General features: G+C 45.4%; 2 protein-coding genes and 1 long non-coding RNA gene across 3 annotated transcripts; all 3 read right to left on the bottom strand.

Moving 5' to 3' along the window:
• Positions 1-309: 309 nt before the first annotated feature.
• On the bottom strand, positions 310-21,948 carry LOC141350859 (cytochrome P450 2K1-like). The gene is made up of 9 exons (XM_073856697.1): positions 21,739-21,948; positions 6,005-6,167; positions 5,659-5,808; positions 5,431-5,574; positions 2,122-2,348; positions 1,876-2,017; positions 1,598-1,782; positions 1,308-1,449; positions 310-1,035 (listed from the first exon to the last, which is right to left on the bottom strand). The coding sequence occupies exons 1-9, from the start codon at positions 21,931-21,933 to the stop codon at positions 827-829; spliced, it is 1,557 nt and encodes a 518-aa protein (XP_073712798.1). The 5' UTR covers positions 21,934-21,948; the 3' UTR covers positions 310-826.
• Positions 8,295-8,846, bottom strand: LOC129432023 (uncharacterized). The gene is made up of 2 exons (XR_008639969.2): positions 8,733-8,846; positions 8,295-8,623 (listed from the first exon to the last, which is right to left on the bottom strand). It is a non-coding gene; the product is annotated as an uncharacterized lncRNA (long non-coding RNA).
• LOC129432024 (uncharacterized) lies at positions 14,758-16,824 on the bottom strand. The gene is made up of 2 exons (XM_073857927.1): positions 16,304-16,824; positions 14,758-16,194 (listed from the first exon to the last, which is right to left on the bottom strand). Exon 2 carries the CDS (start codon positions 15,694-15,696, stop codon positions 14,758-14,760), a length of 939 nt encoding a protein of 312 aa, XP_073714028.1. The 5' UTR covers positions 15,697-16,194; positions 16,304-16,824.
• Positions 21,949-23,100: the final 1,152 nt, after the last annotated feature.

Below are 23,100 nucleotides of genomic sequence, written 5' to 3'. Positions count from 1 at the left end.
CCACTTTTGAAATGATGGCTACGCCCCTGCAACAATAATATTTTTTGTAAGGTTTGTTTGTAAAAACTACTCAAATCTCCTAATATAAGGCCTAGTCCTGGATTAATTTAAAACCTGTCTGGGAAACTGCCCCTCTATGTTTTATAATTATTAGAGCTATACTTAAAGGTATAGCGGAAGATTTTCCGAAATTTTTTAAAGGAACCGCCCCACTTTTAAAAAAAATGCACATGCGCAACACTCTACCTGCTCCCAAGAGGGAACGCCTATTAAACACGTGCACGAGAGAGAGAGAGAGAGAGAGAGAGAGAGAGAGAGCATGCACGAGCCTAGTTATTCTCTTCGCTCTGTTTACAAGTTGCTGTCGCTCTGTTTACAAGTAGCCAGGGCTAGCCTCGCTAATCATAGCTTACATCAACTTTTACTAGCAATGATTTTAAATAGATTTCTCCAAATAGCATGACAAACTTTACCTGTCGAGTAGAAACTTCTCGTGGGAAGCCCAACCTGTGAAATATTCTCCCAAAAACACTCTTTCACATGCCTTTCTCTTCTTGTCAAACAATTCGTAAACACTTTTTCTCCTGTGACCCTCAGACATTTTCAAAAAATACGATGAGAACGCAAGCTTCAATGAATGGCTGAAACCATAGACCACCACACATATAAACATGAGAGTGTGCAGAAAACAAACCTGGGGACGAGTAGTACGATGGCCTTACATGAACATATCATCAGAATGATTGACAACTGGGATGTCTTGATGATCCACCCAGAAAACGAAAATCTTCCGCTATACTTTTAACTAGTTATTCTGCCTTTTGATTTATGACTTGAGGTTGTGTTTTTCTGCCCTACTGACGGCACACAGTTTGTGAGGTGAAGGGTTCAAGACAAGACCCACAACTGGTGTGAGATCCAATTCATCTTCAGAGACTCCAGGTGGAGGAGTGAAGTGAAAACACTGAAGAAGAGAAGTGAAGAACAGAAAGAGCTCCATCCTGGCCAAACCCTCTCCTAAACAAATCCTGCGTCCTGAGAGAAAAGAAGGGAATATGTTTGGTAATGACATACGACAGTACGTACAGACTGCACTATTTTTGCATTATGTGCACCGTTTTCATTATTAATGGGTAATATACTACATTTATCAACCATACTGCATGTTTCAGTTTCAAGGCAATGCGACTGAGCTGAACTTACATTTTAAATTTTTTAGTATCGATTTTTTGCTAAGTAGCATTCCAGTACAAACACAAGACACAACACTTATGTAGCTGCTATATTAACACTGTAAAGTTTATTACCTGCAGAGAAGGGCATGAAGGCGTCACGTTTGATCAGCTGACCGTTCTCATTGAGGAAGTGTTCAGGGTTGAAAGTGTTGGGCATCTCCCACTCGCTCTCATCTCTTAAAACAGAATACAGCAGTGGCAGAACACACGTCCCCTAGATTTCAGAAAAAAACACAGACAACATTAGTGTGCTAAATACTGGGGGGGTTTGATCGCTAATTTTGGCTGGAAACAACAAAAATAAATACATTTTTTAAAGATAAACTAATGACAGATAAGTTGTGCTGGACAACAAGACGGACCTTCTTGATGAGATATCCATTGAAGTTCACATCACAGCTGGTTTTATGTGGCAGATTCAAGGGCACTAAATTCGCCAGTCTCTGGATTTCATGGATCACAGCGTCTGTGTAAGGTAAATTCTTCCTGTCCTCTGTAACCGGTTCACGTCCATCAAGCACCCTGTCAATTTCCTCATGAACCCGATCTATGACCCAGAAGATCACACAGAAAATGAGACATTTTATACAAAACATACATCTTTCCTCACTTTTGTAAATATAAAGAGAACAGTTATTACCTTGTATGTGAGGATATTTGGCCATGAACAGTAAACCCCAGCGTAGCGTTGTGCCGGTGGTGTCAGTACCGGCAGCAAACAGGTTGACTACAGTCATGAGCAGGTTCAGATCATTAAATTGAGAATCATTTTCTCCAGATTCCTGGCACAAAAAAACCATGCTTTATTATTATTTAGGCTGAAAATTAGTTTTAAACATACGTACATTAACCCACACATTTGGTATATAAAATCATGATATTCTACCTCTAAGCTTTGTTTTTGGATGAAGAAGGCATCAACTAATCCTCTGCAGTCGAGAGGGTTAAAGGTCTCCCGTAAGTGATCCACCAGGACCTGTATATCTGCATGGTTGCTCTCCACATGTTTCATTAGCAGTCTCCAGGTCTTCAGCAACGGCCTAAGCACCGGAAACATGTTGTAGATCTGCAGGTCGTGCCACACGAAAAAGTACAACATAAACATCAGACCGGCTTTTCACAGTTTTCCACTGTAAAATTTACAGAACAATTATGCAAATTTTGCAATTATGCAGCTTTACAGTAAATATATGTTAGTACAGACAGTAGAGACATACAGAATTTGTTTTAAAGGTGTAATGTGTTTTAGCGGCATCTAGTGTAGTGGCAAAAAGCCTTAGCTTGAATCTTCATAAGAAAAATATTCAGGAGACAAGGGTTCCAGGTGCCGAACAAAAACTACTTTATTCGCTCGAGCCAACATAGTGAAACAATCAACACCCCTCCGCCCTCCCAAAATCTGACTCCATTTTCATAAGATCAAACACTTCTTATCTGAGATGACGTATACTCTTTTAATTGGCCTTGGTCTGCCACAATTAATTTATTTGTTTGATGTGCAGCTAAATCGTTCATATCTAAAATGATATATTCTGCTTATTGGTTCTCTTGGCCTAGCTTGCACAGATGCCTTATTATTAATATAGCAAAGTACAGCTGGACTCAAATCTTGAAATGACGTACTCTGTTTATTATTTCGATTGGCCTTAGCTTTCCCTGGCACAACTAACTTATTGTTTATGTAGCGAGGTACAGCCGGACGACTTCACTAATCTAAAATGACGTACTCTTGTTTGTCGGTTGTTTCGACCTTGTTTCTCATAATAATCGTGGCGAGAATAATCGTGGCATAGTCGCAGGATCGCACCTGGGCTCTTTTAATTATGAAACGAAAGTTAACTGAGAAAACGAAAGTTTAACTGGGTGTCATTACAACCTTGTGTAGAAACAATAGAGACAGAGCGCAGTTATGCAAATTTGAAAACCACGCCCACCGGGGGGGAAAGCGATCCAACCGTCTCCATTGACTTTGTATTGCGAGAAGCTGCCTCCTTGTCATTTCTGGCTTATAACAAAAAACTGAATAATGCCTAAAAGCTGCTGTGTGACAATATGTACAGCTAACAAGCCAAAGAACCCAGAAATAAGTTTTTATAAGCTGTCGAGCCGTAAAACCCAGCTTTTAAGGAGAATAAAGTGGATCGGCGACTACGTTTCCCCCTATTGGACGCAGTTTTACTAATAGGAGTACTATGAAAAGTTGCCTGTTTTCATTTTTGTGTCTTTAAACGCTCGTTTTTTGGGGTCGACAGCTTATAAAAACTTATTTACAGATTAAACTTAAAAACAGATTAATACCTAAAAGCTGCTGTGTGACAAGGTGTACATCTAACAACCCAAAAAAACCAAATAAAAAGACACAGAAATGGAAACAGGCAACTTTTCATAGTACTTCTATTAGTAAAATTGCGTCCAATAGGGGGAAACGCAGCCGGCGATCCACTCCACCCTCCTCAAAAGCTGGGCTCCACGGCTCGACAGCCCACAAAAACTCACCTCTGGGTTCTTTGGCTCGTCAGCTGTACATATTATCACACAGCAGCTTTTAGGCATTATTCAGTTTTTTGTTATAAGCCAGAAATGACAAGGAGGCGGCTTCTCGCAATACAAAGTCAATGGAGACGGTTGGATCGCTTTCCCCCCCCGGTGGGCGTGGTTTCAGGTTATGACGCGCTGCGCTCTGTCTCTATAGTCCTTAAGTCTAATATAATATTAATACAGTGTATGATCAGTAATATACCCACAAAAACGGCTATACTAGCAGCGAGATTGCGAATTGCAACCAACTACACAGACCAAAAAGGTAAGAAGCTAATTTAATTGGTATATTTGTGAAAAAACAAAATTTTACACGACAACTCATTTAAATGTAACATTCCTGCGCTCATCGATCACGTCTGTGATTGGCTGTAATGATCAACACTTCAAAAACAGGAAATAAAAAGAAACCGTTGATGCAATGTAAGTATATCTTAATGCTCACATTTTTTCTTAATTTAATTGCATCGAAAACAGGCAATAAAAAAAAACTAGCCTTATATTTGACCTCAGAGTCAGAGCACATGTATGCCCCCTATAGAGGTGAATCTACATATAAACATTACGAAATGGACTTTGAACCATCATCTTTGTATACATTTGGTAGCTGCTGCGTTTTGAAAGTGTTGCAAGCGCTTGTGATGGTGTTTTTAATTTTATTATATCAGCACCAGCAGCAACGTTTCCATGACTGTGCACAATGATGGCACCAGCGCAATGGAAAAGCGCCATTAATACCAGGTGTAAACAGCCTCTTACAGTAGCCCTAACGTTGCCTTTATATACATTTTAAGGGGCAATCCCCTAAATAGAAAACAAAGCACTCAACTTTAAACAAAGCATTGAAAAGAAGTAACACTTCCATTCCCAATCCTGGAGTTTCACCAACCCTTAATCCCATCAACATTACTATCTCACCCAGACCATTTCATTATCATAGAAATGGGTTCACATTTACCTTTGACTCAAACCCTTGACTGAAACATAATCAAATGGCCACCAACTCAAACAATTGAACAAGATGCACCAGGGCCAAAGTTACCTGGCCAGTTTCTTTCATAGTAAGATGAGATGGGATCTTACACTTACATTATTATTTAGAGGACATTGTTAGTTGGTTTCGCTCTCAAACATATTGAACACATATGATGGTGTGAAAAAGTGTTGGGCCCCTTACTTTTTTTTGCATGTTTGTCAAACTTTATGTTTCAGACGACACTTTTTCACACAGAGCCATGTGGGTTTGGATTTTGTTTTCCATTCATAATAAAAACCTTCATTTAAAAACTGCATGTTGTGTTTTCTTTGATTAACATTAATAATTAAAGTGTGACAAGCATGCAAAAAAATCAGGAAGGGACAAACACTTGTTCACACTACTGTATATACTATAAGAGGTTGACAATGACTTAAAATACAGTGACTTTCATGTAAGGGGACCCAAGGTGTATGTAGATAAAAACTACTTTTTTAAGAAGTGATCATATAAGTACAAACATATTAACTTTCTAAACATTCTCAGCCATAAAAAGTAAAAGTGTGGCCTAAAGGAAAACTTTTTTGTAGACTTATTGTCACAAGTGGATCAGTGTGCGGTTAGCCACTCTCTTTACTCTAAAGGAAAACTTTAAAATGGGAACCTGTATAGCAGCAGAGCCGACCATGAGGATTGTATGGTTTGACACGACAGCTATTTCTTTAAACGTTGGTTCGTCATATTCAAAACGATTTCCATAAACAATAGCTGAGATGAGGTTGGAAGCGGCATAATTTACTGGCTGGGTTGTATCAAAAGGATTTCCTGCAAGAGATACAGAAACAAAGATCAGATTTTAATAAACATCAGCACTCAAATTCATATTATTGTACGCTGTAGTTGATATACCTTTGAAGGTCTCAAACACTTCTCGCAGATATCGCGTCTCCTGAATAATTTTCTCTTCGCTCAGTTTCTTTCCCATCCCAAAGTCTCGAAGAGTTGAGAGAGCAAATCTTCTCATGGTTTTCCACATATCACCATTCGTAAAGATGATTCCTGCAGGAAAACGGCGTCTTTTAGTTTGTGTTTTATGACATTTTCATACTGTTTGCTAATCTGGTATCTGTAAGAGCTTTTATAAAGGTTCAACTTACATACAACAAAGTTATACAAATTATACTGATAAAAATATATAAATAGAAATATTTTTTAACTAATAGTCAGTAGTAAAACGGTTAAAGTGATGTGTTACCGTGTCCTTCATTAATGTCTTGGAATATGGGTGTTATCTCTCTTTCCCCGAATTCATCAGCTTGGTTCACCAGTGCTTGTTTAACCGTCTTGTATCCGGCCAAAACCACAATCTTTTTGGGTCCAAGATGAACTTTGAACACTGACCCATATTTCTTGGATAACTGAACCGGTAAACAAGAACAAATAAAGCACGTTAACAAGCAAATCTTTCTGATCTTATAACATTACAAAGCACTGATAAAACATTTACTGTGTTACATGCACAGTGCATTCAATAGTTTGGTTTTATCTATATAAATAATTTCATAAATCAATCACTTACTCAATTTTTGTATGAAACATGCAGAAAATAAGTACAGATCCTCAATGAATGTACATGAATGAATCCTCTTATCATTTCTGTTAGCCCTGAAGCAAACCAACTCAACCGAAATGCAATACTGCTGGATATGAGAAATTATCCCCAAACATTTAGCCTTTTATTTGTACATTATCAGCAAATCACGCTTGTAGCTACTGAAGTCCTATTGAAATCATTTTTAATAGTGTTCAACAAGTGCTCTAGTTTTTATTTCTTTCTGTAAATAAATATACCTTTGTGATTCATTAGGATTGTTCTAAAGTCATGCTTCATTCCACCCTGTGACAAATAAAGAAACAAACTTCTTTGTACTCTTTCAAACATTGCTTAAAACTATGTCATGTGATGCTATGCTAATGTTTGTTTATTCACATCTTCTAAGCACCATTCATTATATAGTTTCTATTGTTTTGTATGTCAAACAGCCCCATTCAGAGGATCCGCATAGGGCACACATTATCACCTATTCAGACTGATTATTCTTTTATCTTTATTATAATTACTCACAAATTTCTCACTTCACCTATGCCTTGACTTGGTATCAGATGCCTTGCTTACAAAAAGAAACATACCAATGAGCTACCAGTCGAAACTATTCCTAAAAACATCTCCATCATATCTCATTAGCATCGTGACAACATGTGTACAGAAACACAGATTGTATATAAGTAGACACCTCATAGACTGACGCAGACGTATCAGCGCGACTGCCATCTTGGATGGGTCCTCAATGCGCACATTTTTTTTCTGGATTTTTACACGGTTTGGTTACACGTAGCGTTAGTTACGATGACATAATATTATAACGACTAAAATAACTAAAATTATTGTTCAGTCTTTCTTGTGAAAGGTTATCCCATGCGATCTGGTATCAATACTGCACCAGTTATTGCAACTGTAAGCTGCATAAAATATGGGCATAGTTGCTCGCTCTCCGCTGACTCCGATTGACTGTAGCCGTTTCTCAATGTCAAGGAAGGATCCTCGGAAGCCAGAATTTCAAGGATGCTACGTCATCGACGGTCGTCGAAGGACTATTCCAACGTCGAGGATCCTCGGAATTCCAGCCAAGGACTGAGTCCTTCGTTCGAGAAATATCCCATATACAGGAAAAGATGCATATGTGTATCCTTCGCCCACTTCATGCGCTGAAATCACCCACAATCCTATGCGCGCAGCACTGAAAGCACACCTTTTATTGACGCAATGACGTGCAATTGCTAGCATGTTCCATTTACGTGTTCTCCAAATGATTAAGAGTAGCCTCGCCTATCCTCTGAAGGAAGTGACTTGTAAGGACTAGTCCTGCCAAGGAAGTATCCTTGACATTGAGAAACGGCTTCCGATTGACTGTAGCCATTTCTCAATGTCAAGGAAGGATCCTCGGAAACCAGAATTTCGAGGATGCTACGTCATCAACATCCATTGAAGGACTTTTCCAATGTCGAGGATCCTCGGAATTGCAACCAAGGATTGAGTCCTTCATTTGCTAAATATCCCATATAAAGGAAAGGATGCATATGTGTATCCTTCACGCTCTTTGCCCTCTCAAATCACCCACAATCCTATGTGCATAGGGACCAAAGCACACATTTTCATTTACATAATGACGCAATGACGTGCACTTGCCAGCCTGTTCCATTTACGTGTTCTCCGAATGCTTAAGAGGAGCCTTGCCTAGCCTCTGAAGGAAGTGACTTGTAAGGACTAGTCCTGCCAAGGAAGTATCCTTGACATTGAGAAACGGCCAATTACAGCGTAGAGTGAAGAGACGCAACCAATATGGCGGTTCCAGCACGTCATGAGGCGTCTATGTCACCACTAGGGGCTGGCTGTGTTTGGCTAAAGCCACGCCCCTTCTCAACTCCCACCTCGAGGAGGTCCCCAAAGCCGACCCAATGACCAGACAAACACGGAAACAGGTAAGTAAAATTTAAAACAAGCTTTATTGAAATCTTAAATACTTAAAAGGATGGGGGGGAAATTTCGGGGAAAGGGGAATTTTAAAACTAATGGCTTCTTCTACTCCCTCCAGGGAGACTACAGCCACGGGTGACAGGGATGGGAAAACGGGGGTGCCAACCACCATCAACGGGGGAAAGGAAACGTCAGGCTCCCGCCTGGACCCTGCTGGCCGTGGCGCCCTCCTTCTTCTCTTCCTGGAGGCAGACAACTTCTGGTGTGGCTGTTAGGGGTTTCTCCACTGTCCGTGCCCAATGGCTTACTCTCGCCTTCTTCTCTTTCCACAGGCGGCCACTAGGACAACAAAGACACTGTTACTGACTTTGAAAGGGGTCTCACCGGCTCCCTGCTTACAGCTTCCTGGGTAAGTATCACGTTCACCGTCGATTCCTCAATGACTCACTCTTGTCTTCTTCTCTCTCTCCACAGGTGATCGCTAGGACACAGAAACACTGTTATTGGTCTTTGAATGGTTCTCACCAGCTCCGCTGCTTACAGCTCTCGGGGTAAGTTTCACGTTCACAGTCGGCTCTTTACTGACTCACTCTTGTCTTCTTCTCTCTCTCCACAGGTGATCGCTAGGACACAGAAACACTGTTATTGGCCTTTGAATGGTTCTCACCAGCTCCGCTGCTTACAGCTCTCGGGGTAAGTATCACGTTCACAGTCGGCTCTTTACTGACTCTCTCTCGTTTTCCTTTCTCTCTCCACAGGTGATCGCTAGGACACAGAAACACTGTTATTGGTCTTTGAATGGTTCTCACCAGCTCCGCTGCTTACAGCTCTCGGGGTAAGTATCACGTTCACAGTCGGCTCTTTACTGACTCTCTCTCGTTTTCCTTTCTCTCTCCACAGGTGATCGCTAGGACACAGAAACACTGTTATTGGTCTTTGAATGGTTCTCACCAGCTCCGCTGCTTACAGCTCTCGGGGTAAGTATCACGTTCACAGTCGGCTCTTTACTGTTGGTCAGCAGGGGGGCGAAGGCCACACACCACCTCGCCGGGTCGAGCGCCGCCCTATCCCCACGGTCCGTGGGCCGATCGAATTCCGGATAGGGGCGCCCTTTCGTAGAGACCACGGGGGTAGCGGACCCGTTCGCCTCCGACTCTGCGATGATACAAACACAGGTAAGCTTATACCACAATTGCTTTTACTATGTTACTCACGGTCGTTCCTTCTGTAAGTCAGCAGGGGGGCGAAGGTCACACACCACCTCGCCGGGTCGAGCGCTGCCTTATCGCCACTGTCCGTAGGCTGATCAAATCCCAGATAAGGGCGCCCTTTCGTAGGGACCCGGGGGCAGCGGACCCGTTCGCCTCCGACTCTGCGATGACACACACACAGGTAAGTTTACACCACAATTGCTTTCACTATAATACTCACAGTCCTCCACAGTACTTGGCCTGCGTCTCTTCACTCTCTTGAACAGCACACCGCGTATGATGGCAATAAGGTCTACGGTCGTTGGCCCCGGCGTCCTCCTTCCAAGGGAGAGAATGGATGGTGCGGGGTTCCTCTGACAAGACACACGGCAACCCACGGCAAATACACAGCACCACTCTATCGTGAAAAAGCTTATAATATGTAAAATCTCACTCACCACACTGCAAGTGCAACACCACGAGGGGAAACGCCCGATCTCTTCCACTGTGCTTGGGGCTAACGTAGAGGCGGTGGCAGAAACGACCAGACCAGAGTCGCGTTGCGGTGGCTGTATGAAATATATATGCTGCTGGCGGCTCGCCCACCACGCTACTGATAGGGGTAGGGCCGCCTTCCTACTCCTGGAGGACTCCAACGAATCACAACATGCAAGTTTCCGCTAGTTACACTACACCATGGGCATACTCACAGCGGATAGCCTTAGTGTACGTTGTGCAGTGCGATCAAATCGCTTCTCGTTTTTCTCCGTTCAAATTACTAGTTGGACTGTAGTTCCTTTTTCACCCATAGGGTTGTTCCTTAAATCCAGCCGGTCCACCGTAACTGCAACGAGAGAAGAGGGAAAGAGAGAGAAATATATCCAGCCACCACGTCTAGCAATGAGCACAGCTCCGTTCCTCAGCACACACTTCGCTCCCCAACTGTCATCTAACCGTGCTTTTTGTACTTCTCCTTACGCTCCCATTATCCAATTACCCGGCGATCTCGTTAACTAGCCACAGCTGTGCTCAATCCGCTGATTACAGCCTTCGCAACGCTGCCGGATGTCCGGTGTTTCCATTTTTCCGGTCGGGGCGGAAACATCCGGGCGGAACCAACTTCCTCAATTTTTGGTTCCGCCCTGACAAGTCGTCACCCTGTGACATCCTCCCCCGCCAATACATTCCAGTCCCTGGAATGCCTTTGAGTAGTCCACTCACCATAGCGGGAAGGGGGCCGGCCGCGGTTCTCCCGTTGGGAGCGTCTTACAGGGGAGTCAGGTGCAGCGGGCTCGGGCACAACCTCAGGTTGTCCTTGTGCGGCCAGGGGTTCGGCTGGCTCTGGTGCTGGTCCTGGCTGCCTCTGGGCGGCCGGGGGGTCAATTGGCTCAGGTGCAAGATCGGGCTCTCCAGGGGCGACTGGGGGTGGCGCCACCACAGGTAAACCTGGTACTACAGCCCATCCTTCCATCCAGGGGGCTGTCGGTGCCGGCTCCGCGACTACCTCCTCCGTGACCTCGGGGAAATTTGGACAAGGGCGAATCATATTTCGGTGTACCACCCGCTCCGGGCCGGCCTCTCCTTCCGGCCGGATGGTATACACCGGCTGACCCGGTCTCTGCTGCCTACAGACTACGTACGGGATGGCCTCCCAACGGTCGCTCAGCTTTCCTTTGCCTTGCCGCCGGTTATCTCGTACCAGGACTCTCTCTCCTGGCAGCAAGGGGGCTTCCCGGGCTGTTCGGTCGTACAACCGCTTGTTCTTTTCTCCGGTGGCCCGTATTTTCTGAGATACCTGCTCATAGGCAAAGTGCAGCCGTTGGTGGTGGCGCCCTACCCACTCAGTCACACTTCCTTCCTCCTGGCTCGCGGCCGCTCCCAGGACCAGGTCCGTCGGCATCCGCACATGCCTACCGAACATCAGATAAGTGGGGGCATACCCCGTCGTGCTATGAATGCTGTTGTTATAAGCTTGTAAGAGGTTCGGTAGAGCACTCACCCAATCACTCTGCTTGCGTTGATCCAAGGTCCCTAAGAGCCCCAGCAGGGTTTGATTAAACCTCTCGCAGCAGCCGTTTCCTTGAGGGTGGTAGGACGTCGTATGGGTCTTCGTGCACCCATACAGCTGGCATAATTCCCGGATCACCTTTGATTCGAAGTTTGCCCCTTGGTCTGAGTGTAAGAACTCTGGACATCCAAATGTTTGGAAGACGTGCCGCCATAAGGCCGTTGCGGTGGTACTTGCCGTCTGATCGAGGGTGGGGATTGCCCATGCATATTTCGTAAACAGGCCGGTGATTACTAAGATGTTCGGATAACGGTCCTGTGGCCGGCCCAGGGTCAGGAAATCCATCGCCATGATGTGAAGGGGGGCTTTGGCACATATGGGTATCATCGGTGCTCGGGCCTCTCGTCGAGACTTGAATAACGTGCACCTGGGGCAAGCTTGGACCAAGCTACGCACTGATGCTTCCAGTCCCGGCCAATAGAAGAACCTGCGTAGCAGTGATACGGTCCGTTCTTGTCCCTGGTGTCCCAATTGGTCATGGTAGGCAGACACCAGGGCTGCTGTTTGATCGGCGGGCACCACGATCTGGCGTACCTCCTCGCCCAGCTTCGGATCACTTACTTTTCGGCAAAGTACCCCCTCCTGTATCTCCAGCTTGTCCCACTGTCCCAGCAGTCTCTTCCCCGTCTCTGTCTGGGTCAGCCTCTCGGACGACGTTGGTCGCCGGCCTCGCTCTACCCACATCCTCACCTGCCATAAATCTTGATCCTGGGCCTGTCTTTCCTTCCACCGGCAGGGGTCCCAACCCCAGCTCCCGGGTACCGCCTCCTGCTGGCCTCCTGGTGCTTCCACAACCCCTATCAGGTAGCCTTCCTCCTGGCTTTCCTCTTCGTGGCCATCACAGCCACCGGGGCCGTCCACCTCTGGCAATCGGGACAGGACATCCGCGTTCGTGTGTTCCCGACCGGGCCGATACTGTAGTTGGTAATTGAAGTTGGCAAGTTGTGCCACCCAGCGCTGCTCCACCGCCCCCAACTTCGCTGTCTGTAAATGAACCAGAGGGTTATTGTCTGTAATCACCGTCACCTTAGCACCCCAGAGGTAGTCCTTGAACTTCTCGGTCAGGGCCCATTTCAGGGCCAACAGCTCCAACTTGAATGAGCTGTAGTTCGCGTCGTTCCTCTCCGCTGGGTGAAGGCTTCGGCTTGCGTAGGCGATCACCCGTTCCGTACCCGCTTGTCGTTGGGCCAAGACTGCTCCCAGCCCCAGGTTGCTAGCGTCTGTATACAAAAGAAATGGCTGGGTAAAGTCTGCATAGGCCAAGATAGGAGCCTGTAACAACTCCTGTTTTAACCTCTGAAATGCCCCTTCACAGGACTCGTCCCAATCAATAGAGGGTGACCCCCGCCCCCGGTTTCGCCCTGTGCCGACCAGTAGCTGGTTAAGGGGTTTGGCAATCTTTGAGAAATCTTTTATAAACCGTCTGTAGTATCCCACAAATCCCAGAAATGACCGCACTTGCCTCACAGTCTTTGGTGCACTCCAGTCTCTCACCGCGGAGACCTTCCCAGGGTCTACGGCCACCCCAGCAGCGCTGACCACATGGCCCAGGAACTGGACTTTCCGCCGCAACAGATGGCACTTGTCGGGTTGTAACTTCAGCCCATATTTCTCCATCGCCCGGAAAACCTCTTCGAGGTGTCGGAGGTGTGAATCGAAATCTGGGGAATACACAATTACATCATCCAAATATACCAAGACTGACTCCATTAACTGACCTCCAAGACAGCGCTGCATGAGGCGTTGGAACGTGGCCGGAGCGTTACAGAGCCCGAAGGGCATCCGTTCCCACTGGAATAGTCCGAACGGGGTCGTAAAGGCGGTCTTCTCTCTATCGGCCTCGGCCACTGGCACCTGCCAATATCCACTGGCCAGATCCAAGGTGGAGTACCAAGCGGATCGTGTGAGACCGGCAAGGGAGTCTTCAATCCGGGGCAAGGGAAACGCGTCTTTCTTGGTCACCAGGTTAAGCTTCCGATAGTCCACGCAAAACCTCCAAGCTCCTGACTTTTTCTGCACAAGTACGATGGGGGCTGCCCAGGGGCTACTGCTTTCCCGGACGACTCCTCGCTCCAGCATGCCCTGCAGTAGCGAGCGTACCTCTGCATACAAGGTGGGTGGGATCGGCCGGTACCTCTCTCTACTGGGCCCTGCATCTCCAGTCGGTATATGGTGTTCTACCACTTTCGTACACCCATAATCTTCCTCGTGTCTTGCGAATACATGTTGCCATTTCTGAAGGAGGGCTTGGAGTCTTTGTGTCTGCGCCTGTTCCAACTCTTCCCCTTGCAGGGACTCGCCTGCCAAGTGCTTCGGCACGTCCCTCCTTCTGTTGTTCGGAGGGGCTTCCATCTGGGTCAGGGCCACCTCGATGACATTGGGGCACACCTGACGGAACCTAACGTCCCTCTCCTCTCTCACCTGGTGGGGCGCGACCCCCGTTAATCGGGCCAGCCGCTGGTGTCGGTGTAAGTATACTGGGTAGGGGTGGTCGTTTCGGACCTTCACAGGGACCCTCCCCCGACGGACCGCCGCTAGGCCTCGGGCTACTTCCACTTGGGGGCAATCGGCGTGAGGTTCAACCAACACCCATTCTTCGGGGCCAACTCCTCGGGGGGCTACTCTCACCCACACCATGGCCTCACTCCTAGGAGGAATCGACAGAGCGAATCGACACATCACCCTTCCTACCTCTTCCCGGCCTCTGCGGACCTGGGTCATCTGGACCCGACGACAGTCGGCTACTACTTGCTCCCATAGGGGCCTCTCGACAGGGGGGATCCTAGGGACGGGCTTAGCCCGAAATAATACTTCCCAGCATTCGGAGAGGACGTTCATCCCTAACAGGGCTCGATGGGCACCCAGACATCTGTCCTCCACAATAATCACTCCTTTTTGGGGAACTATCCCCCCATGAACTTCTAAGTCCGTCAACCGATAGCCAATATAAGGGATCTCTAGGCCGTTGGCGCCCCGCAACGTCAGCCAGGGGGCCTCCCCTCCTTGGGCACTCTGCTTCCCAAATACTTCCTGCGAGAGACTTTCCGCAAACAATGTCACTTGCGAGCCCGTATCTACTAGGCACTGTATTGTCTTGCCACATACCTTCACCTCCGCCACAGGGCTGTGTCCAACCATCTGGTCTCTAGCATCCTCGCGTCTTCCAGGGTCTTCTCTGGGGGTCCCGGCCACACGACCCACTGTGGCCGGTCGCCTTAAAAACCCCCTTCTGATGCCCTGCGAGGCCCACACTGGCGACTGTAATGCCCCGGTTCTCCACACCGATTACAGATTGGCCGCCCTTGGTCATCCCACTCGAAGCGGGGCCGGTTCAAACGATTCGGGCGTCCCGGTGGCTCTCGGCCCCTCTCAGAGTAGACTCGCTCTCGGGGTGCCGGCCTCGGTTCCTCCCGCGCCCTACTTTGGCGAAGTTCCCCCAAGAGGGTCTTAGATAGCTCCGACATCTGCTCTCGGACATCTTTCAACAATTCCACCCGCAGGGCTTGTTTCCAGTCTGCGTGTTCAGGTGGCGCCGCTGTGTTTCCACTTACGGCTGCACATACGGGGGCTTCGGTTACTTCGGCCTCGTCCCCCTCCAGGGCTAGCGCCTCCTTCTTTAGATCTTCGAAGGTCAGCCCGGGGTCCCTCCGGAACTGGACCCTCAGACTTTGTCTCACGGGGCCTTCTTTCATCCCCAGGAGGAACTGGTCGCGTAACAAGGCTTCTCCATCTCCTAGCCCATGGTCTCGTCGGGCTTGCAGGCGAGTGAACTGCTCCCGCAGCCTGAGGGCAAAAGCTCGAATAGGTTGTCGGGGGCCTTGTTTGCAATTGAAAAATTGTGAGCGGAGGACAGCTACGGGGGTATGGTCACCATATTGTTCAGTGAGGAACTGGAACACAGTCTGGGCGGTGGCTCTAGTCGCTTCGGGGGCGGCTTGTACTTCTCGCCGTGCTTCTCCTTCTAAGGAGTTTAACACAAATTGAAGCCGCTGGGCGGCGCTAAGGCCCTGCAGGTCGGCCAAGTACTCCAGCTGGGCCTTCCATTCAGTCAGGCGTACCTCCGACTCGGCTCCTCCGTATCTCTGGACCCATGGACTGCCCATGATAACGGGTGTGGCACGGGGTGGGGCCGCTGGCCCCGCGTTGTCAGTCATTGGGTGACCTTGGTTACTCAACTCGAGGTGGGACCCTGCCGACTACGCCAAAATCTGTCACCACTAGGGGCTGGCTGTGTTTGGCTAAAGCCACGCCCCTTCTCAACTCCCACCTCGAGGAGGTCCCCAAAGCCGACCCAATGACCAGACAAACACGGAAACAGGTAAGTAAAATTTAAAACAAGCTTTATTGAAATCTTAAATACTTAAAAGGATGGGGGGGAAATTTCGGGGAAAGGGGAATTTTAAAACTAATGGCTTCTTCTACTCCCTCCAGGGAGACTACAGCCACGGGTGACAGGGATGGGAAAACGGGGGTGCCAACCACCATCAACGGGGGAAAGGAAACGTCAGGCTCCCGCCTGGACCCTGCTGGCCGTGGCGCCCTCCTTCTTCTCTTCCTGGAGGCAGACAACTTCTGGTGTGGCTGTTAGGGGTTTCTCCACTGTCCGTGCCCAATGGCTTACTCTCGCCTTCTTCTCTTTCCACAGGCGGCCACTAGGACAACAAAGACACTGTTACTGACTTTGAAAGGGGTCTCACCGGCTCCCTGCTTACAGCTTCCTGGGTAAGTATCACGTTCACCGTCGATTCCTCAATGACTCACTCTTGTCTTCTTCTCTCTCTCCACAGGTGATCGCTAGGACACAGAAACACTGTTATTGGTCTTTGAATGGTTCTCACCAGCTCCGCTGCTTACAGCTCTCGGGGTAAGTTTCACGTTCACAGTCGGCTCTTTACTGACTCACTCTCGTCTTCCTTTCTCTCTCCACAGGTGGTCGCTAGGACACAGAAACACTGTTATTGGTCTTTGAATGGTTCTCACCAGCTCCGCTGCTTACAGCTCTCGGGGTAAGTATCACGTTCACAGTCGGCTCTTTACTGACTCTCTCTCGTTTTCCTTTCTCTCTCCACAGGTGATCGCTAGGACACAGAAACACTGTTATTGGTCTTTGAATGGTTCTCACCAGCTCCGCTGCTTACAGCTCTCGGGGTAAGTATCACGTTCACAGTCGGCTCTTTACTGACTCTCTCTCGTTTTCCTTTCTCTCTCCACAGGTGATCGCTAGGACACAGAAACACTGTTATTGGTCTTTGAATGGTTCTCACCAGCTCCGCTGCTTACAGCTCTCGGGGTAAGTATCACGTTCACAGTCGGCTCTTACTGTTGGTCAGCAGGGGGGCGAAGGCCACACACCACCTCGCCGGGTCGAGCGCCGCCCTATCCCCACGGTCCGTGGGCCGATCGAATTCCGGATAGGGGCGCCCTTTCGTAGGGACCCGGGGGCAGCGGACCCGTTCGCCTCCGACTCTGCGATGATACAAACACAGGTAAGCTTATACCACAATTGCTTTTACTATGTTACTCACGGTCGTTCCTTCTGTAGGTCAGCAGGGGGGCGAAGGTCACACACCACCTCGCCGGGTCGAGCGCTGCCTTATCGCCACTGTCCGTAGGCTGATCAAATCCCAGATAAGGGCGCCCTTTCGTAGGGACCCGGGGGCAGCGGACCCGTTCGCCTCCGACTCTGCGATGACACACACACAGGTAAGTTTACACGTATATAAAATCTTCAGTGGACCACTTCCAGCAAGAGGAACAAATAGGTTTTCACGGTTGCTTGGACTTAATACATGGTTGCAAAAAACCTGCAACATAAAGGGACTGAACTTTATCAACAACTTCAATCTTTTCTGGAGTCAGAGACAACTATTTAAACAGGATGGCATCCACCCAAACAGACTGGGTGCAAGAGTGCTAAAGGACAATATCTATTTCTCCCTTCATCATCCTTCAGCAGTGTGTGCCAATCCACTCAACCTGAATGGCACACACACACCTGGACAGAGTATGAATGACCACAGGACTTTTCTTCAGCACCTAAATGGACATGACGTCGACATATCCCACAAGGACAGAGATAACACCACGCAGCCACAACAACCACTGCTCATGGACACAATCTCAGCTGAGTCATGCCCACAGAGCTCACCACAGTCAGACTGTGTCAGATTAGAACTGCTCCAAGATTCAGCACCCAAGGACGACTTTCTGGAAAACAGCCAGGGAAACCAGGACTACATATCACAGCCTCCGGTCACATCAGAGAAACAGGACTCCTCCTCACTAGATATGTCATTCCTCTCTCCAGCATCCCCGCTTTTGACCTTCTCCGGAAAAATGGAGGAACTGGTTTATGCTGGAACTAAACTATCCCACTCTATTGCTGCGAGCCCCCAGCTTTCGTTCAGAAAACGGCAAGCCCCACAACCACCAAAACCAGTGGGCCCAGCTCCCCCTCCTCGTCCTGTGAGAGCTCTTCGGTCTCAGACACAACGCCAAGACACACACCCTCCTCCATCTGCTGTAGGTGAACCAAAAACAACTGATAACGGCTCTCAGTGATGTGTGTCGAGTTTCTGCTATGAAAATACTAATACTTTCAATTGTATACATAAAAAGCAGGAACTCAGTGTACCTATATCTTTCTCTATTTCTGTTCTAGTACATGATAGAAAGCCTAAGGCTGTATCAAACCGTGTGGCAAATCAATCTAATCTGCTGCCTGTGATATATCAAACTAAGATCTCTGTTAGGGAAAAAATTAGTACTGTTAAGTTAGCACTTTTAAACATCTGTTCACTTAAAAATAAATCACTTCTAGTCAGCGACTTAATAACCACAAACAACCTGGATTTTATGTTTCTAAATGAAACATGGCTAGAAGAAAGCTACAGTGCAACAGTCCTTAATGAAACAGCCCCTCCTAACTTTACTTTTATGAATGTCTGCAGAAATGCTAGGAGAGGGGAGGTGTAGCTTCTCTTTTTAAAGATGTCTATCAATGTAAGCAAGTGTCATTTGGGAATTACCCGTCTTTTGAATATCTAGGTATTGTGTTGAAAGGTACCCCACGCATTCTACTGATCATTATTTACAGGCCCCCAAAATACTCTCCAGCATTTGTTGAGGACTTTACAGAACTGTTATCAATGATTTCCTCAGAGTTTGACTGTTTTGCTCTTGCTGGAGATTTTAACATTCACATAGATAAGCCAGACAGTATTATGGCAAAAGATGTCACAGCTGTTTTAAATACTTTTGATCTGACTCAACATGTACATGGACCCACACACAATCGTGGACACACTCTAGATTTAATTATCAGTAAGGGTTTAAACATCTGATCAATTGTTATTAAGGATGTAGCACTGTCTGATCATTTCTGTATTTTCTTTGATATATTAATCTCTCCTACTATTGAAACTAAATCTGTGTCTGTCAAAAAGAGATGCTTAAATGAGAACACCAGTGTGCTATTTATGAAGGCTATATCTTTAACACCAAGCATATCTGCAGACTCTGTTGATTTTCTCCTTGATTCCTTTAATTCTAAAGTTAAGAGTGCAATCGATGACACAATCCCAACATCTTTTTTCAAAAGTGTCTTTAACTGTTTAGAACCAGATCTCCTAGAAGTGGTAAATTCATCACTTATCTCTGGGACTTTTCCAAAGTCCCTTAAAACTGCAGTTGTTAAGCCCCTCCTGAAAAAGAGCAACCTAGATAACACTGTATTGAGTAACTACAGACCAATCTCAAATCTTCCTTTCATAGGCAAGATCATTGAAAAAGTTGTTTTCAATCAGCTGAACAAATTCTTAATTTCTAATGGTTACCTTGACATTTTTCAATCTGGTTTCAGACCACATCTCAGTACAGAGACAGCGCTCATAAAGATAATAAATGATATTCGCCTCAATACAGACACAGGCAAACTATCAGTGCTGGTGCTACTCGACCTCAGTGCTGCTTTTGACACTGTCGATCACAACATACTTCTTGACAGGCTGGAAAACTGGGTCGGGCTTTCTGGGATGGTCCTAAAATGGTTCAGGTCATACTTAGAAGGGAGAGGTTATTATGTAAGTATAGGTGGCCATAAATCTGAGTGGACATCCATGACATGCGGAGTCCCGCAAGGCTCAATTCTAGCGCCACTCCTGTTCAACCTGTATATGCTCCCACTAAGCCAAATAATGAGAGAGAACCAAATTGCCTATCACAGTTATGCAGATGACACTCAGATCTACTTAGCTCTATCCCCTAACGACTATAGCCCCATTGACTCCCTGTGCAAATGCATTGATGAAGTTAACAGTTGGATGTGCCAAAACTTTCTTCAGTTAAACAAAGAGAAAACTGAAGTCATTGCGTTTGGAAACAAAGATGAAGTTCTCAAGGTGAATGCATACCTTGACGCTAGGGGTCAAACAACTAAAAATCAAGTCAGGAATCTTGGTGTGATTCTGGAGTCTGACCTTAGTTTCAGTAGTCATGTCAAAGCAATAACTAAATCAGCATATTATCATCTCAAAAATATCGCAAGAATTAGATGCTTTGTTTCCAGACAAGACTTAGAGAAACTTGTGCATGCTTTTATCACCAGCAGGGTGGATTATTGTAATGGCCTCCTCACTGGCCTTCCCAAAAAGACCATTAGACAGCTCCAGCTCATTCAGAACGCTGCTGCCAGGATTCTGAGCAGAACCAGAAAATATGAACATATCACACCAGTCCTCAGGTCTCTACACTGGCTACCAGTTACATTTAGGATTGATTTTAAAGTATTATTAATGGTATATAAATCACTCAATGGACTAGGACCTCAAAACATTGTTGATATGCTCATTGAATATAAACCCAACAGGTCACTCAGATCATTAGGATCACATCAGCTAGAAATACCAAGGGTTCACTCAAAGCAAGGAGAGTCAGCTTTTAGCTATTATGCCAGTCGCAGCTGGAACCAGCTTCCAGAAGAGATCAGATGTGCTCCAACAGTAGTCACATTCAAATCCAGACTCAAAACACATCTGTTTAGCTATGCATTTACTGAATGAGCACTATGCTGCGTCCGAACTGATTGCACTATATTTTATATGCACTATTTTAATTATTTTTATTTCTCTTGTTTTTATTCTTATTTTTATTTTTAAAAGTTTTATACTTGTATTCCTGTTTTATTCTTTTTCATACATTTAAACAGTTTTTATTAAAATCACATTTATTTTCTTTTAATTGATATTTAAAATTCATGTATATTTGATTTTTTGTTTTCTCATTTCTATGTAAAGCACTTTGAATGACCTCTGTGTATGAAATGTGCTATACAAATAAACTTGCCTTGCCTTGCCTTGCCTTGCCTACGTACAGAACAGCTTGTATGTTAGCTTAGCACACCATCGAAACATGACAGACTGTCTGGCCCTACAGCCCCCTTCAGCCTTACATATGAATGAAACAGACAGTGTGAATAACTGTTAGCCCCCGCAGTAGGTACGTTTACATGTAACCAAATAATCTGTTTGTAATCGTATTGATGGCTCAATCCTATTGAAAAGCCTTCATGTAAACACCTTTATCAATACAACTGAGGTCAATCGGATGCAAATTTGGATTGTATTGAGGGGGGTGGTGTACTCCAATCTGTGATCTGATCATCAGGAGAAAAGTATGCATGTAAACGTGTGAATCATAGTATTTTCTTAATCGGATGCACACCTTGTGCACAGTCGTAGAACAATTGTTCTCAAGTTCCCATCTTATAATTACCTCATATTTACGTCTCACATAATTCTCGTCACAGAAACATACAATACATCACGCGCTGTACATTTTAATCAGATTTGTTTGCAGTGTTTAGGGTGCATGTAAACTATAGTGTCGCAACCTTCAATCGTATTAAATTCAAGAAAATGTTGTTCATGTAAACATTGCCAGTATTTGGAATAAAAACGGATTAAATATTACTTCTTTCTGCACAAATTTAAAGTAAACATATAAAAATGAATCAATATTCATCCAAATATGCAATATCACGCTTGTTAAAACTTGCAAGACTTAAGTAAATGCATAAAAAACTATTTTTGTTCTTTAGTTTCAATAAAAATCCGAAAGGACACAATTGAGGCATTCTACTGGGACTGTAATGGGAAACATTTGGAAAATTAATTTGACAAATCTAAAAGTCTACTCACATTCCAGAGGCACACATGAAGTTGTTTAAGGTCCAGAAGGTGCAGGTTTCCCACGAGTGGCAGTGGTTTGGGTCCTGGAGGTTCTTGGTCATCTTCTGGAGACCTGAAGCAGAAATAAATAACCAAAAGCAGCAGAAGAGCAGCGAGTAAAGCTCCTGTGCTGGAGACATTCAGGAGTGTTTCCACTAAAGCCATAGCAAAAGAGATTAACACACAGCTGCTGTGAGTCTTCAGACTAAACAGATGAGTATTCATGCCCTGGAAATGATTTGGTCTACAACATGAGGGAGGAGCCAGGAAAGATTTGCAACACAAACACAACTGCAGTAGTGTGTCAGTCGGTCCACAGTGGCCAAAAAAGTATTTGGATGACAACCTATGCATTATGGTTTACAGTATTATTTAAAGAGATATACTGGAAACTCTAATGTTGTATCTTATTATTATTTATTTTATTGTGAATCAACCAACATAAGCAAATATGATGTGTGCTGCTGAGTTGACAAAGTAGTTTTCATTGAAGAATTGGCTCATTTCCAATTAATTGAAACTAATTTTTTTACTCCAAAACTTCCATTCAGTATTCCAGTATGAATACATCAAAATGGCAAATTTTATTTTAGTTTATCATTAATATGCAAATTGCTACAAATATACTTGTGCGGCTTATGACTGGTTTTGTGATCCAGGGTCACATATGTGATTCTGGTCAAATGTTTTACAGTGAACTAAAAGTGTTAATGTTTATCACATTGTTGTCTTTTTTCTCATGCCAGGTTTGAGTTTGTAAAAAATATCAAGCAGGGGCCAGCACCATTTCATTTCAATCAGGTTTGATTTATTTTATACACACCTAATGAAGAAACTGTAGTGAAATGAGCAAAAGCTGTGACCAATTTGCAGTCTTCTTATCAAAATATGAATGAAGCTGATTTGATTTCCTCTGGAACAATATTTTATTTAATCATTGCAGGAATATCATGTTCCTGTGCTCAACTTGTAAATCATTGGGTTAGCAGCAAGAAAATCATGGGTTTGATCCCCAGTGAACACAAATAGGCCTACTGATAAATGGATAGCTTAAATGCCCTGTAAGTCAGTTTGCATACAAGCACAACCCCTAGAAATGAACTGGTTTCTACAGTGATTTGCCATAAAATGTGAGAGCTTTAGTAATATGCACCTATAAACGAGACGACAATGCACGTTCCCTGCTAAAAAAACAGCTAAAACCAGCATGTCAAGCTGGTTTTAGCTGGTCTATATATATATTATTTTACATCAACTTGAAATGTAGTTGAATATGTTTAGGCACAGAATGTACATTACATGAATGAGATAATATAATCTCATAAGTAAAAT

The sequence above is a fragment of the Misgurnus anguillicaudatus genome, chromosome 19 (assembly GCF_027580225.2).
Source record: "Misgurnus anguillicaudatus chromosome 19, ASM2758022v2, whole genome shotgun sequence".
In the NCBI taxonomy this organism is placed as follows: Eukaryota; Metazoa; Chordata; class Actinopteri; order Cypriniformes; family Cobitidae; genus Misgurnus; species Misgurnus anguillicaudatus.
The sequence above is the reverse complement of the archived record's forward strand: the minus strand, read 5'-3'. Positions and strand labels throughout refer to the sequence as shown.